The sequence below is a fragment of the Zophobas morio genome, unplaced genomic scaffold (assembly GCF_036711695.1).
Source record: "Zophobas morio isolate AGI-343-1 ecotype UQ-CSIRO unplaced genomic scaffold, CSIRO_AGI_Zmor_V1 ptg000020l, whole genome shotgun sequence".
In the NCBI taxonomy this organism is placed as follows: Eukaryota; Metazoa; Arthropoda; class Insecta; order Coleoptera; family Tenebrionidae; genus Zophobas; species Zophobas morio.
In genome coordinates, this window is record NW_026972125.1 from 238723 (window position 1) to 256543 (window position 17821).

Consider the following 17821-nt stretch of genomic DNA (forward strand, 5'->3'; position numbering starts at 1 on the left):
AAATTCAAGTAAAAAAAAAACAACTAGTTTTTACTTAACAAAGGTTCTCTCAGAAAGCAAAAATTGCAAAAAAATCTACAATCGAAAAAACGAAAAATTAAAAAATCCAAAAGTTGAAATACCGAAAGCCTGAAAAACTGAAAAATTGATAGACAAAGAAAATATAAAACCGAAATAAAAAATTGAAAAATTAAAACTTTAAAGATCGAGACATTTTAATCTGAAACATTGCAAATTAATCTAAAAACTGAAGAAACAAAAAATTAGAAAACTGAAGCGAAAAATTGCAAATCGAAAAACTAAAAATTGAAAACTCGAAAACTCAAAAATTGCAAATCGAGAAACTGAATGAACAAAAAAATTAAAAATGAAGAATTGAAAAATTCAAGTCGAAATAGCCACTCGTTTTTACTTAACAAATACGAAATATTTGAAAATAAAACACTGAAAACTCGGAAAACTGAAAAATTTAAAAATGCACACTCGAAAAGATGTATTGAAGAAACAAAAAATTTATAAAGAAAATAAAAAACCGAAACAAAAATTGGAAAATCTAAAAACTGAAGAAACAGAAAAAAAATTGGTCTAAAGAGTTTAGACAGTACTTCCCTCGCTGTCGGAAACTTGACGACTGCATGCCTATTGTGTTTTTTTTCTCATTACATTTTTGTAGTGGGATAGTGGGAATTTAAAAAAAAATTGCGATGACGTCATCAACATTTTTGCAAGGACACGTATATCAGTTGGGATAGATGTAGTGCAATACTAAGAATAAAATTATTATATTCTCAAATTTTCGGGAAAATGAATTGGGCCGTTTGAATATTGATTTGTAATAATCAATAAAATAACGAAACAATTTACTCACGTATACCTACGTATCAGAGGCAACTAAAAATCGTGTATGTATAAACAATGTTAATTTAAGATGACAGGCGTAACAGCATACGTGAGAGCCAAACACAGAAACTGTAAACAAAACGACCGTCGGTTTTATTGCTTCGACTTCCGCTTATTATATAAAACATTGGGTTTTATTTTAATTCTTGACGGTGAAATTCACAATTGGTTGATTATAAACATGTCTATTTCGCATTCGCGGAATTAAGTGAACGCATAAAACAAATGCAGGTCTGTAATGTTAAAGTCGATGTAAATAAGCGTGCTACCCTTATGTTTCAACCGAGTTTTTCCTTTAACAAATTTTGTGTCTACCAAATTGGGTTGGTTGGGGTGTAATACTAATAATAAGTGTTGCCTTTAATTTAATCAATAAAATAAATTGACTTCATTAATTTTTTTGAACCACCTCTTAAGAAAATCTAAAAAATATGAATGGAATGATAAATCACAAGTACAAACTCATCATATTTTTTGCATTTTAGATAGGATTTATTCAGCAAAATTTAAGGGTGACGTCATCAATTTTTTTAGGAGGGATGAACAATAACATTTTGAACAAAAGTTTATCATGCTTATAATAACTTTAAAATATTCCCAAGATTTCAAAGCATTCGGTTTTGTAATTCCTGATTAAATCGATAAAATAAATTCACGCCTTCATTAATTTTTTTGAGTCACCCTGCATATGCAAATCCAAAAATATGAATGGAATGATAAATCACAAGTACAGACTCATCATATTTTGTACATTTTAGATACGATTTATTCGGAAAACTTTTGAGCTGACGTCATCAGTTTTTTGTAGAAGATAACCAAATATATTTTGACTAAAAATTTATTATGCTCTTTATAACCTTAAAACATCTGCAAGATTTCAAAGCATTCGGTTTTGTAGTTCCTGATTAAATCAATAAAATAAATTTACGCATTCATTAATTTTTTTGAGTCACTCTGTATATGCAAATCCAAAAAATATGAATGGAGTGATAAATGACAAGTACAGGCTCATCATATTTTGTACATTTTAGATATGATTTATTCGGCAAACTTTCGAGCTGACGTCATCAAGTTTTTGGAGGGGATAAGCAAATATATTTTGACTAAACATTTATTATGCTCTTTATGACCTTAAAACATCTGCAAGATTTCAGAGCATTCGGTTTTGTAGTTCCTGATTAAATCAATAAAATATATTTACGCATTCATTAATTTTTTTGAGTCACCCTGTATATGCAAATCCAAAAAATATTAATGGAGTGATAGTTCACAAGTACAGACTCATCATATTTTGTACATTTTAGATACGATTTATTCCACAAACTTTTGAGCTGACGTCATCAAGTTTTTGGAGGGGATAAGCAAATATTTTTTGACTAAAGATTTATGATGCTCTTTATAGCCTTAAAACATCTGCAACATTTCAAAGCATTCTGGTTAGCAGATTAAAAATTAAATTTCAAAATGTTGTTTTATAATTTTGATTTTTTTTCCAAAAATCTGGACGTTTCGGGTGAAAAGTCGATTCAGAGTTGTAAACTACATGTGTAGGACTATGTTATTTTATACAATTGAAAACCCATTTACTATGTACAATTTTGAAGTGACGTCATCGCTTTAGTGGTGGGGATGATTCGACAAATTTTGGTTAGCGTTTTACCATCTACATGATATTCTTAATATAAGTACAAAATTTCACAACAATCGGTCGAGTACTTTCGGAGATTATCTGTCTAATAAAAATCCGTGACAACAGACGGACAGACGGACAGACGGACAGACGGACAGACGGACAGACGGACAGACAGACGGAAATGGGAGACCTATTTCTTCGTCTTCTAGGGGTCATGAAAGATCGAGAAAACGTAAAAGTAGAGAGTCGGCCGACGGACTCGATTACAATACTTCCTTTGCTTACGCTCGGGAAGTAAAAACTAAAAAACTAAAAAACACAATTCGAGAAAACAAAAAATCGAAGCGAAAAATTGCAATTCAAAAAATTTGAAAAATCTGAAAGTTCTAAAAGTAAAACTAAAAAATTTAAAACAAAAAAAAAATTAAAAATTGAAAAATTCAAGCCACTGGTTTTTACTTAATTTAAAGAAGTAGCATTTATGTGGGTGCACTTCAGGGGCGAGGAAAGTTCTGTTGAAATAATCTTCGACTAAATTTTTAAAGAAGGTGAAACCTTTTTTTCTCTTACACTGTGACTGTTCTGTCGAAGTAACTTTACCAAGACCAATTTAGATGGACAACAAAAAAAAAATCAAGGTGGATTCATAACCCGCAAGTATAGGACTATGTCACTTCGCAAAATTTCGAGATGACGTCATCCCGTTGTTGCCGCTCAACTGAAATTTCCCGGCCGTCCACTCCACTACTTTTCAATTTGCATTATCCTGGTCCGCTAGTTCGTCAAGTGCACTATTTGGTTAGTCATTAAAACCGCGTAAAGGCCAAAAGGACACGTGCTGCGAATAATAACCACCCCTTCCTCGGCACATGCTCCCCGAATTCGGGGGATTCTGGCCGAGCGGACATGCGTCTCCTCAATTAGCAAGCTAATGAAACCGTGTTTTTAATCGAACATCCGGCGAAGCCTAGCCGCACCTGCCCCCGAACTCGATCCCAATCGATCGAACGACATCGACGAAGACAATTAAAACGGCCTAGCGCAGATAAAGAAAAATCAACAACACGTTAAACATTACAGAACAGCAGCGATGAGAGAAAATTAGATTCCAGTTCAAAGGAGGCTCTCCTCTCGCGAATTATGAAAACACCTCGAGTCCTTTGAGGAGGCGCGCGATATGCAAACGACCAAGATAATTAGGATAATGGCAACCACTTCAATACCTGCCCTCTGCAGGTTTCACTTGCCTTTGGTGCCCTAATTTATCTACTTGTGTTTTTGCGCCAAATGTGACACTTGTTGACTGCTAAACAGGGCTGTGGCGGCGCTCCACGCCGCCGAATTGCCAAAAAGCGCCGCCGGTGGGGTGTTTTGCTAGAATTAGCGCGCCACAAACCGCCCTGAGGTCGGGTAACGTCTTCAACCCCACGCACCGAGGCGAATTTTACCGCTCTCAGAGTTCATTCGGCGTCGACAGGGTGCACTCTAGACCGACGCCGCGCAACTCCAGGGGTCGAACTTCCGACTTCGCGCTTCCAACGGTTTCATTTCGTTCATCTCCAGGTGGATTTTCGTCAACTCCCGCCCACCCACCTCGTTATTCTTTTGTTTCTGTACGCTTATTAGCGGCGCGCTTGAATATAAGTTCGCCAATTAGGCGACCTTTTCGCGTGGCGGGCGATTGCGGGCGCCCCCTTTGAAGTTGTTTCGGCGTAACGACGTCGCCTCCTTGCGGTCCCGTCGCGAAGACAAAAAGATGGCCCGTCGCCGGGGCGACGCGCGGACCGCATCGTTAACGCGCCGCGACCGCACGGTGCCGGTTTAACCGCGCGACGTCGCCGGTTCCTGATCAAAAGGCAAGCAGCTCGCGAAGCGTTGGCTTTCTTGCAGCGAGCGCGCGTATCAATTAACCGGTAATTGGGTGCGTGTGTTCGAGAGCTCGATTCTTGGCCGCCTCTCGTCTCCGCCGCCCTGCATGCGGTCGGTACGCTCTGCAGGAAACGGTAATTGGGTAGCAGTGTATTTGTTCATTATGCCGTATGCGACTGAGCATATATTTCTGAAACGGGCTGTTCGCAGACGATTGCGGGGTTTTTATGGAGGAGGTGGGAGCGGCGCGGGTTGGCGGGCCGGAAGCGGGAGCTGGACGGCGTGGTGGATGGAGATGGCAAGTTCTTCTACTGAATAACTTAGTTTTAATTTGATTTTATATCAATAATAGCACCAGGAATATGTTATTTTAAAAAATTTGAATAGCATTTACCACTCAAAATTTTGAGGTGACGTATCAAAATGTCGGTGGGGATCATCAGACAAATTTTGCTTCGGCTAAAATATTCGCCCAAATAATGGACTCTGAAAATTAAAAACGTATTTATGAAGCGTCTCCTCCCATTCCCATAATCTTAATATTACAGAATTAAAAAATTAAACTACTGTACGCCACTGTTTATGTACTTAAAACCATTAAGCGTGTGTGTGGTAAGTGGAAGTAAACAAAATAAAATATAAATAAACACCTAAAAAACCGCAATGGAACACATTCTGTCGGTTTTTCATCGTTAAAAAACGGACAACTTTTTTTAATTCGTTCATTTAGATGCCCATTGGGATGTTGATGTCATGCTGAAATAATTTAAGAAACAACAAAACCGCTACAAATTTTTGTTTTTCTGTGTACCATTTAAAAAAATCATCAACTCCTTCAATTGAATTATTGTAAGAATCAATTGATGCACGAAAAAAATCCAAAAATTGAAAAATAAAACTGAAAAATCCAAAACAGAAAAATTCGAAAAATCTAAAATTTGAGAACTAAAAAATGAAAATAATCGAGAAATCGAAAACTCGACAAATCGAAAATCTAAAATTTAAAAAATCTGAATTAAAATATGGAAAACTGGAAAAATCGTAAACTGAAGAACCGAAACACTGAAAAATTGAGAAATTGAAGAATTCGAAAGCTGAAATAGAAAAAATTGGGAAATCGAAAAATTGAAAAATTCAAACATGGAAAAGCCGAAAAATCGAGAAATCAAAGTCAAAATTGACAAATCGAAAAATTTAAAAACCCAAAAATTGAAATTGCAATCCGAAAGGTCGGAGAATCAAAATATCGAAGAATTGAAAAAAAAAACTGAAGAATCAAAAATAGAAATATTGAAAAATCTAAAATTTGAGAAATAGAAAAATCTCAACGCTGAAATGGCACAAAATCAGGAAAACGAAGGATCGAAAAGCTGAAAATACGAGAAATCGAAAAATTGAAAAATCGAAACATCGAAAAGCCGAAAAATCGAGAAATCGAGAAATCAAAGTCAAAATTGACAAACCGAAAAGTTAAAACAGTGACAAATCGAAAAATTGAAAAACCCAAAAATTGAAATTGAAATCTGAAAAGTCGAAGAATCAAAATATCGAAGAATTGGAAAAAAAAACTGAAAAATCTAAAATTTGACAAATAGAAAACTTCCAAAGCTGAAATGGCACAAAATTAGGAAAACGAAACGTCGAAAAGCTGAAAGAAAATTCGAGACCTCGACAAATCAAAACATCGAAAAGCCAAAAAATCGAGAAATCGAAAAATCGAAAAATAACAAAATCAAAGCCAAAATTGACAAATTGAAAAGTTCAACACAGACAAAATCGACTGTGATAAACCAAAAAATTGAAAAACTCAAAAATTGAAATTCAAAAAGTGGAAGGACCAAAATATCGAAAAACTGACTAATCAAAATGTGAAAAATCTAAAATTTAAGAAATTGAAAAATTAAAATCCCGAAAAATTGAAAAATCGAAAAATTGAGACATCGAAACATCAAAAAATCGAAAAACTGACATTAAAAAAAATTAAAAACCGAAAAGAAAAATGGCAAAATCAAAGCCAAAATTGACAAATCTAAAAGTTAAACAGTGACAAATCGAAAAATTGCAAAACCCAAAAATTGGAATTGAAATCCGAAAAGTCGAAGAATAAAAAAAACTGAAAAATCAAAAATAGAAAAATTCGAAAAATGTCGAACTGAAATATTGAAAAATAGAAGAATCAAAACATCTAAAATTTGAGAAATCGACAAATCCTAAAGCTGTAATGGAAAAAAATTAGGAAAGCGAAACATCGAAAAGTCTTAAAAAGTGAAAAATTTTAAATCTGAGAAATTGAAAAATTAAAATACCGAAAAATTGAAAAAGTGACAAATTCAAGTCTCTAAAATTTAAAAAATACAAAAATAGTGAAAAAGTCGAAAAATCGAAAACCGAGAAATAGAAAACTTCAAAACTTCAAATTTAAAAAATCTAAAATTAAAATGTGGAAAAATTGAAGAATCGAAAAATCTAAAATTTGAGAAATCGAAAAATCCCAAAACTGAAATGTCAAAAAATTAGGAAAACGAAACATCGAAAAGCCTTAAAAAATGAAAAATCTAAAATTTAAGAAATTGAAAAATTAAAATACTGACAAATTGAATAATCGAGAAATCGAAAATCTAAAATTTAAAAAATCAAAATTAAAATATCGAATAATTGAAAAATCGGAAAAGTGAAGAACTGAACATATAAAAACTTGAGAAACTGAAGAATTCGAAAGCTGAAATAGAAAAAAAAAAACAGGAAATCGAAAAACTGAAAAGTTGAAAAATCATAAAATAGCAAAATCAAAGTCAAAATTGACAAATCGAAAAGTTAAACAGTGACAAATCGAAAATTGAAAAAAAAAACTGAAAAATCAAAAACAGGAAAATTCTAAGTATGTAGAACTGAAATAGTGAAAAATCTAAAATTTGACAAATAGAAAAATTCCAAAATGGAAACATCGAAAAGCCAAAAAATTGAGAAATCGAAAAGTCTAAAAATCGAAAAATAGCAAAATCAAAGCCAAAATTGACAAATCGAAAAGTTCAACACAGACAAAATCGACTGTGACAAACCAAAAAATGGAAAAACTCAAAAATTGAAATTCAAAAAGTGGAAGGACCAAAGTATCGAAAAATTGACAAATCAAAATGTGAAAAATGCAAAATTTGAGAAATTGAAAAATTTAAATACCGAAAAATTGAAAAATCGAAAAATTGAGACATTGAAACATCAAAAAAGTGACAAGTTAAAAAAAAATAATTAAAAACCAAAAAAGAAAAATAGCAAAATCAAAGCCAAAATTAACAAAACCAAAAGTTAAACAGTGACAAATCGAAACATTGCGAAACCCAAAAATTGGAATTGAAATCCGAAAAGTTGAAGAATCAAAATATCGGAGAATTGAAAAAAAACCGGAAAAATCAAAAATAGAAAAATTCGAAAAATGTAGAACTAAAATACTGAAAAATAGAAGAATCGAAAAATCTAAAATTTGAAAAATCGACAAATCCCAAAGCTGAAATGGAAAAAAATTAGGAAAACGGAACATCGAAAAATCTTAAAAAGTGAAACATCTAAAATTTGAGAAATTGAAAAAATAAAATACCGAAAAATCGAAAAATTGAGACACCGAAACATCAAAAAATCGAAAAGTGACAAATTCAAGTCTCTAAAACTTAAAAATTGAAAAAGTCTAAAAATCGAAAACAAAATTTAAAAAATCTAAAAATAAAATATGGAAAAATTGAAAAGTCGGAAAACTGAACAATCAAAACACTGAAAAATCGAGAAATTGAAAAATTCCAAAGCTAAAACGGCAAAAAATTAGGAAATCGGAAAATTGAAGAATGGAAACATCGTAGTCGGAAAATCGATAAATTTAAAAAAATTTAAAAACTGAGAAATAAAATAGCAAAATGAAAGCCAAAATTGACAAATCGAAAAGTCAAACAGTGACAAACCCAAAAATTGAAATTGAAATCCGAAAAGTCGAAGAATCAAAATATTGAAGAATTAAAAAAAATGAAAAATCAAAAATAGAAAAATTCGAAAAATGTAGAACTGAAATATTGAAAAATAGAAGAATCGAAAAATCTAAAATTTGAGAAAGCGAAAAATCCCAAAGCTGAAATGGCAAAAAAATAGGAAACATCGAAAAGCCTTAAAAAGTGAAAAATCTAAAATTTGAGAAATTGAAAAATCGAAAAATTCAGATATCGAAACATCAAAAAATCGAAAAAGTGACAAGTCAAATTTCAAAAGTTTAAAAAATCGAAAAATTGAAAAATCGAGAGAGAAAAACTGAAATTTCCAAAAATTTAAAAACCGAAAAGTTGAAAAATCAAGTCAAAAATTTTAAATATCGAAGAAATTAAAAACTGAGAAATTGAAAAATCGATGAACTGGGGAATCTAAAATTTTAAAAACTGAAAAAATTAAACATTGAGATATCGAAACACTAAAAAATCGAAAACTCCAGTAATTTAAAATTGACGAAAAATTGGGAAAAAGAAAAATCAAAAAGCCGAAACATCGAAAAATTCCAAAAACTGAAATAATGAAACATCAAAAGGTCGAGAAATCGAAAAATCGAAAAATGAGAAACTGAAAAATCGAAAAATGGAACAAAAATTAAACAATCTAAAACCGAGAAGTCGAAAAATCGAAAGATCGAGAAATCGAAACATCAAAATACTAATAAATTGAAAATTCAAAAATTTTTTGAAAAATTGATACATGTATATCGAAAAATTGAAAAATCCAGAAATGGAAACATCAAAGAATAAAAATTGAAAAAGCCCAAAACTGAAAAATGGAACAAAAACTGAACAATCGAAAAATTGAAAAATCTGAAAACTGAAACTTGGATATCGGGAAATTCAAAAGTCGAGAAATCAAACAGTCGAAACATTGGAATCCTGAAAAATTGAAAAACTGAAAAATCGATATAATATTCCGAAGTCGGAATTGAAACATGGGAACATCAAAAATCAGTTAATCAAAATCTAAAAACCGAAAATTTCGAAAAAAAAAAAAAAAATTGAAAACCATCGGAAAATTAAAAATTCGAGAAATCGAAAATTTAAAGAATAGAGAAATTGAAGAATCGGGAAATTAAAAAATTCCAATAATGAAATAGCGACAAACTGAGTAAACGAAAAATTGAAAATCGAGAAATTGAAAATTTTTTAAATCTGCATTTTTGACTTTGTTTTCAAAAATCTCGATGTCTATGATAAACATTCCGCACGGATTCATAAATACAAGGTTACGACCAAGTTTCTTCTTAACATTTAAGTGACATTTATTCGACAAAACTAAAATAACATCATCAATTCCTAGGTCGGCATGAACGGATAAATTTTGAATAACGATTCGATTTTGCAATTTCAGAGTTTGATTTTTTTTGCCAAAAATCTGGATGCCTAGGTAAACACGGATTCATAAACCACAAATGGAGGAGAACGTTATTTTAGCAGACAAAGTTTGATTAACGTTTTTACTAATTTCATAACCTGACATTTAATTTATAACAATGACTAATTCAAAAGTCTGAGAACTGACATATCTGGAATACTATCCAACTGAGCTATTACGTCGTCATTAAAAGACAATTTTACTGACGTTATTTAAGTACTTAGTCCATAGTACATCGTACGACACGCAGCTTAAATACCACAATGAAATCCAACCACGTGCCGTGTTCTAAACCGCACACCGTGGAATTTCAACTTTAATTAAAATTGAACATATTGAAAATAAAACTGAAAAATCAATTTAAATATATTAACTATCCAAGACAAAAATCCATTTGTATCGCTATCCGTTTCACGACCACCTACTGTCAAAATTGATTTGTTTATTCAGCGGAAATTTCTTAATACAAACTGTTTTTCGCTTCTTTAGTCACAAAAAAGGAGGTTAGCAACGACCCAATAATTTATATAATGACACGCGACGTGTGGTCTGAAACAAGTCGAGTTATAATATTTATAATTATACACAATCAAATCGTTTTACAAGTGCGTTTTAAAATAATATCGGAATGTTTTTTACTTTTTCCGTGAAGCAAATTTTCTGCAATTAGCGCGTATTTCTGGGAAATAGATTCACTGTATAATTATTATTAATATTTTTTCTATGATTTTCGAAAATGCGGCAAACGCATTTTATTCCACCTTAATTACAATCTAACAAAATTCGTTTGCTAATTTAATGATCTGCGAAAAATTCATTACACAATGAAGCTAGTAATATGGGGATATTACATACCGAGTATGCAAGATTTGCATTTTGTCACCTCACGCAATAAGATGTATTATGCAAAATGCCCCTGTTCTAATTTATAAATTGTAATGTTTATAGTTCGTGTCACAAGACATGCAATTTGTGGATTACGATTACGACTCCACTTTTTAAGTGATAAAACGAACGCTCATTTTTTTTTTATTATATTACAGGTCTCATTCAAGACCGCAAAAACTTTCCAGTACCTGCGTCAAACAAATCCCCTGCGCTTGTCACAATCAACAGCCCATTAACACCCAAGCCCGCAAAAAACTACCCATCAAAAAAGCAACCCCTCGCGACTCTAATAACGTGATGGATGAAAATGGAGGGTGCGTTTCCACTCGTACATGACTATCCCGGTATTAGTGCGACCATTCAGGCAACATATTAGCAATCATCGCTACCGACTACAACCCTCCACCACTACATCGCCGCCGCCAACTTACATGGACGGCGGCGATCGTCTTTTCAATGGGTACCTGCGGCGAGCAACGGACCGAGACGTCTCCAGTCGGCGGGGCTGATGGGTTGTGGTGGTGCTGAACCACCCCCGTACTCACCCATGGAACCCGCAGTTTTACTATCCAACTGGTAGGGGGGGATTCCCATGTGCGCCGGCGGCGGCTGCGACAGGGGGTCTCCGTTGTGGCAGAAGAAGGGCAAGGCGGCGCCCGGGTGCCCCGTTGGCGCCAGTCCCATCTTACTGGCCTGAAACAAAAAAATTCAATTATTATTAGTATTATTATCATTACTAGACTTTTCTTTATACTTCAATATTTCGACTTTATCAATTTTTGTTTTTTAAATTATTTCAGTTTTTCGTTTCAATCTTCTTCAATTTTTCATTTCTAAAAATATTGGTTTGCAATTTTTCGTTTTCATGTTCTAAATATTAAGTAAAAATTAATAATGCAATGGTCAAAAAAGCGATAAAAAGGATCAGAACAAAAACCACAAAAGACAACAATGAGACAAAAAGAAAAAACGTCAAAAATAAGAAATACAAAATTTGGCAAAAACAAATCGTCAAAAAATACTATGTCAAAGAAACATAACAAAAAAGGGCAACAAAGATGGTGTAAAAAGAGGATAAAATGGGGACAAAAAGCCGAAAAAATGCAATGGAAAAAAAAGTGTCACTAAAATCGCCAAAAAAATACCGGAAAAAGCGACAAAAAAAACAAAAAGCCCGCAAAAAAAGGGCGACAATATAAGAGGGATAAAATAAATTACTCAAAAACCACAAAAAAAAACACTTCAAACAAGCTGCAAAATAGTAACAAGAATTTACCAAAAAAGGACGGCAAAAAAAAGGGGTGAAAAATGTAAAAAAAGGGACAAAAACCTAAAAAAAAAATCAAAGACACCAAAAACGACGGAAAACATCAGCAAAAAACGGTGAAAAGAAGGCGACAAAAAACGTGAAAAACACGGCAAAAAACCAACAAAAACAATCAATATAAAAAGTGGCAAAACAAGAAGTCAAAAACGCAAAAAGGTTCAAACAAAAATTCTTATTTTGTTAATAATTTAGCTTCTCTAAAAGGACATTTGTTCCGATTCTTAATTTCTGTTTCATTAAAATTGCATTTATTATAACGAAAAGAAGTGACAAAAACAACAAAAAGTGAGCAAAAAAATGGATAAAGATGATCAGAACAAAAACCATAAAAAATAACGACAACAAAAAAGATGACACAAAAAGCGACAAAAAAACACGGAAAAAAGGCGACAATAAATCAAAATGAGGTGAGAAAAGGGCGACAAAATAGAGGGATAAAATAAATTAGTCAAAAACCACAAAAAAGCTTCAAAAAAGTAACAAGAAGTGACCAAAAAAGGACAGCAACAAAGAGGAATGAAAAATACAATTAAAAAAAGGGACAAAAATTGATTCAAAAAATCAAAAAGATACGAATAACGACGAAAAAATGCTGGGAAGACCACTAAAATAAGCGTCGAAAAAAAAGCGACAAAAACAACTATATAAATGACAAAAGAAGGCGACAAAAACGTCAAAAACACAGCAAAAAGAGTAACAAAAATAAGACTACAAAAAGAAGCGGAAAAAAGGTAAAAATGAGGAAAAAACAACAAAAAAACTACTATAAAAGGGACAAAAGAAGATGACAAAATCGTCAAAAAAAGGAACAAAATAATCAACAAAACAGTGGCGAAACCAATATTTCAAAAAAGCACAAAAAGGGAACAAAAAAATCAATTATTTTGTTAATAATTTAGCTTTTCTTTCTAAAAAGCAATTTTCTAGTTGTGTTCTGATTCTTTATTTCTGTTTCACTAATATTTCATTTATTATAATGGAAAGGAGTCACAAAAACGACAAAAAGTGACCAAAATTACAAAAAGCGAAAAATACACATTGAAAAAAAAGCCGAAAAGCGCCAAAAATAAATAAACACAAAAACTGGCAAAAGCAAATCGTCAAAAAATTTTATGTCAAAGAAACACGGCAAAAACGGGCAACGCTAAACAGACAATTAAAAGGGTGACACAAAAAGAATATACAAAAAGCGACAAAAAATCAAAAATGGTCGAAAAAACAGCGACAAAATAGAGAGATAAAATAAATTACCTAAAACACTCAAAAAAGCTTCAAAAAGGCACACGAAATGATCAAAAAAAGACGGCAACAAAAGGGATAAAAATCAGCAAAAAACGCTGAAAGAAGACCACCAACATAAGCAGTCAAAAAGAAAACAAAAAATGACGACGAAAACAAAAACGATTACATAAATGACAAAAGAAGGCGACAAAAACGTTAAAAACACAGCAAAAATAATCAACAAAAAAACGTGCCGAAACCAGGATTTCAAAAAGCACAAAAAAAGGAACAAAAAATTAAATTATTTTGTTCATATTTTAGATTCTCTTGTTAAAAGGGAATTTTCTAGTTTTGCGTTTTGAATCTTTAATTTTGTTTCACTAATATTTCATTTATTATAATGAAAAGGAGTCACAAAACGACAAAAAGTGACCAGAAAAAAATGCATAAAAAAGACCAGAACAAAAACCACAAAAAATAACGACAAAAACCCAGAAAATTTTTAAAAAGAGAAAAAAACCGCCAAAAATAAGCAACACAAAAATTGGCACACAAAATCGTCAAAAAATACGATGTCAAAAAAACACGGCAAAAAAGAGCGAAGAAAATCCATAAAAAGCGACAAAAATACCGAAAAAACGACGACAAAAAATCAAAAAGGGTGACAAAATAGACCAAAAAATGACGGCAACAAAAAGGGATGAAAAATGCTATAAAAAAAGGCAAAAAGCGGAGAAAAAACTACTAAAATAAACGGCAAAAAAAACCTACATAAATGACTAAAGAAGGCACCAGAAACGTCAAAACACGTAAAAAGAGCAACAAAAAAGTGGCAAAACCAAGATCTCAAAAAGGTACAAAAAAGGAAAAAAAAAACTCATTATTTTGTTAATAATTTAGCTTCTCTTTCTAAAAAGGAATTTTCTAGTTGTGTTCTGATTCTTTCTTTCTGTTTTAGTACATATTTTATTTATTATAACGAAAAACACAAAAACGGCAAAAAGTGACCAAAAAACCGATAAAAAGATCCGAATAAAAACCACAAAAAACAACAAGAAAAAAAAAACGTTAAAATAAGACAAAAAAATGAAAAAGTGACAAAAGACGAAGACAAAACTTCAAAAACACAACAATAAAGCGGCAAAAATAAGCAACACAAAAATCGACAAAAACAAATCTTCAAAAAATACTATGTCAAAGAAACACGGCAAAAAAGGGGAACAAAGATGGTTTAAAAAAGAAGACAACATGGGAACAAAAAGGCAAAAAAAAAAGCTATGAAAACCAGACAAAAAAATACACAAAAAGCGACAAAAACACCGAAAAATGGCATCAAGAAATCGAAAAGGGCCGCAAAAACAGGTGACAAATTAGAGAGAAAAAAAAATTTCAAAAAGGGAACAAGAAAGGGAAATTAAAAAACAAAAAAAGATGAAAAAAAGACTATTAAAATAAGCGACGAAAAAAACAAAAAAAGGTGACAAAAAAGACGGTAAAAATAGCTACAAAAGTAATCAACAAAAAAGTGTCAAAACCAAGATGTCAAAAAAGCACCAAAAAAGGAACAAAAAAGTCATTACTTTGTTCATAATTTAGCTTCTCTTTCTAAAAGGGAATTTTTTAGTTGTGTTTTGATTCTTTATTTTTGTTTCATTATATATTTTCCTTATTACGACGAAAAGACGCCACAAAAACGGCAAAAGGTGACCAAAAATCCGAATAAAAGATCAGAACAAACACCCCTAAAAATAATACAAAAAAAAAAAAAAAAAAAATATGACCAAAAAAAATAAGAAATAATGAAAAAAATGACAAAAGACGGAGTCAAAAACGTCTAAAACACGACAAAAAATGGCAAAGATGAGACACAAAAATCGGCAAAAACAAAACATCAAAAAAAAGACTCAAAAAACGACGCGACAAAAAAGGCAACAAATAAAAGTGATTGAAAAAAAAGGGTAAAATGGCGACAAAAAAGGGACAACAAAAAAATACACAAAGTGACAAAAAAAAAGAAAAACCAGCGAAAAAAGGCTACAGAAAAATTCAAAAACGGCCACAAAAAAGAACAAAAATAGGCAACCAAAAAAAGCCACAAAATACATAGAGGGATAAAATAAATGACACAAAAAACAACAAAAATACTTAAAATAAGTTCAAAAAAGTAACAAGAAGTGGGCAAAAAAGAAAGGTTACAAAAAAGAAGGATTAAAAATACAATAAAAATAGGACAAAAAGGATACAAAAATCAAAAAAGCTAAAACGAGGAAAAATTTCTACCAAAATAAGTGAAAGAGACTACAAAAACAAGCGGGAAACAATATACAAAAATGAGTCAAAAACAACAAAAAACTACTACAAAAGTGACAAAAGAAGGCGACAAAAACGTCAAAAAGAACAAAAATAATCAGCAAAAAAAAGGAAAAAACAAGATGCCAAAAAAAGGGAACAAAAAAAATAATTGTTTTGTTAATAACTCCTGGACATGCTCGCTGCGCTCGCCCTGTAACCGTTGTTTTTGTGCAGTTTAGTTCCATAGAAGTGATTACAAAAGAATCGCAGCGATTGTTCCTAGGTTTTGTTGTAACAGATAATAAATTTCTACGTGTATTATTATTTAAAAAAATCATATTTTTAGAATACGAGCGCAGCGAGCACGTTCAGATTGCTGGGGCCTTTACGATTTAGTATTCACAAACATTTTCAAAATTATTTTTAATAGTTTAGCTTCCCAAGGAGACTAGTGAACGATTTTTTTAAATTACACCTGGACGTGCTCGCTGCGCTCCCATTTCCAGTTTTACTCTCATGGATGTGTGCAACAAAGAGTCTCAGCGAAGTTTCTTGGATTCGGTTGCACGGATAAATCTCTAGACTGGAGACACTCTTATACTAAGCTCACTTGACATACACATTGTAAAACTTATGACTTAAGTACCCTTATAAGTCAAACTGACTAGTGTATAACAACTACACAACAGAATTTGGAAAATATTTTTGAATTTTAGTGTACATATTTGACTTCCTTGAGTCTGAATTGATTGCTGGAACCAAATTTCGCCTAGTTAATTTTCTCAATTTTTTCCAGATTTTGCGTTGTGGATTTGTCGTGCCCCTCATTGGAATAATGTTAAATTCATGTACCAAAATAATAACACGGTACGTAAAGAAACATACATTTAAACATGTAATAATTACAGACTTGCATTCCGTCTTAATTGTCAACCACCATTTACAAGAACGTCGAATTTAATTATCCATGCAATGTCCACATTTCCATTTACTAGCACAAAGCACAATGGAACCGTAGAAAAGCGGATCGCCAACGTTTGAAGTAACCGATCTCAAAGAAATTAAAAACTGTGCAATCTAAACAAGCAGCTCCACCACATTTAAATTCAAATTAACTTCTAATAACAATAGTAAAGCGGACGCTGTTTGTTTTAAAAATCTTGTCGAAAGCAACCAACAATACATTAATTCACCACGTCTTGGCTTAAATTGCTCTCCACCAGAGAACGAAGGAAACTGTCCCTTTTGAATTACAACCCAGCCGGTGTGGTCAAGGTGGGAGATTAATGTGGCGTGGTTAGACTTTATAACGTGTGAAATGTGATGTTTCATAAACGAGTGCTTACAAAAAGGTGAACGTAACGCATCGCAACAACGTAATTGCGGTGCAAGTAGCAATCTCGGTCGGTAATTAATTGCCGTAATTATTAATAAGCGAGCGGTTCATTGTACGTTTACCATTATTTATCTCGATCCCGTGCAAGCCAATCTAAAGAATTAATTAAAATTAAGTAAATCGGCGCCATTACCGCTATTGCTAAACTGCGCAATTATTATTTATTACACCTCGCACAACTACAAAGTACCAAATAATTTACCGGACAGATGGAAATAGTTCGAATGGAGCGACTCTGCAGTCGCTTTAATATGGAACTGGTGCATTTATGAATAAACATTCGCAGGATTTATATACGGGAGCTGCGCCGCCCCCACCCCCGAGACCGCTTCCTGTTCCTTTTGTTTATTCATGTTGGCTGCGCTGTCGCTAGTAATATAGTCTTATCTGGCTGTCAGTCCGGGTCTCGAAGAACCGGAAACGAAATTTTTATTTATTATGCGGTACGAATCTGGAATTTTTACTTTTTGAGGGAATTTTCCATACTACTTTCATATATTCTCGATGTTGGAACATGGTTTGTTTTTCCTAATAATAATAGTTTTATTTTTGACAAAAATCGGTCCAGTAGTTTCGGAGATTATCCGTCTAATAAAATCGGGACAGACGGCAGACAGACAGACAGACAGACCGACGGAAACGCGAGACCTATTTTTTCGTACTCTAGGTGTCATGAAACGTCGATAAAACACCAAAGTAGACTTATTTAATAAATATTGTCGATGAGGTGCCGCCCCCAGACCGCCGCTCGCCTTCTCACATCCACCGCCGAAATTTCGCAACAAAGCCTCGCCGCCACGCGAAAGTCAATTTCTCATTAATTAAAACGTCCGAGGAACGCGAGCGAAACAATAATTATCCCGCAAACATATGCCCCCGGTCTTGCCTACGT

At 32.6% G+C, this 17821-nt stretch overlaps 1 protein-coding gene across 6 annotated transcripts in view; it reads right to left on the reverse strand.

Annotated features, from left to right (window-relative positions):
* Pan (pangolin) overlaps window positions 1-17821 on the reverse strand; it is a 378050-nt gene that overhangs the window by 64803 nt on the left and 295426 nt on the right. For 4 of the 6 annotated variants that reach the window (XM_064059352.1, XM_064059351.1, XM_064059355.1 and 1 more), the window contains exon 4: window positions 11158-11386. In XM_064059352.1, coding sequence (XP_063915422.1) covers window positions 11158-11386 — 229 coding nt within the window. The remainder of the gene's footprint in view (window positions 1-11157; window positions 11387-17821) is intronic. The other 2 variants (XM_064059356.1, XM_064059353.1) reach the window with 1 other exon arrangement.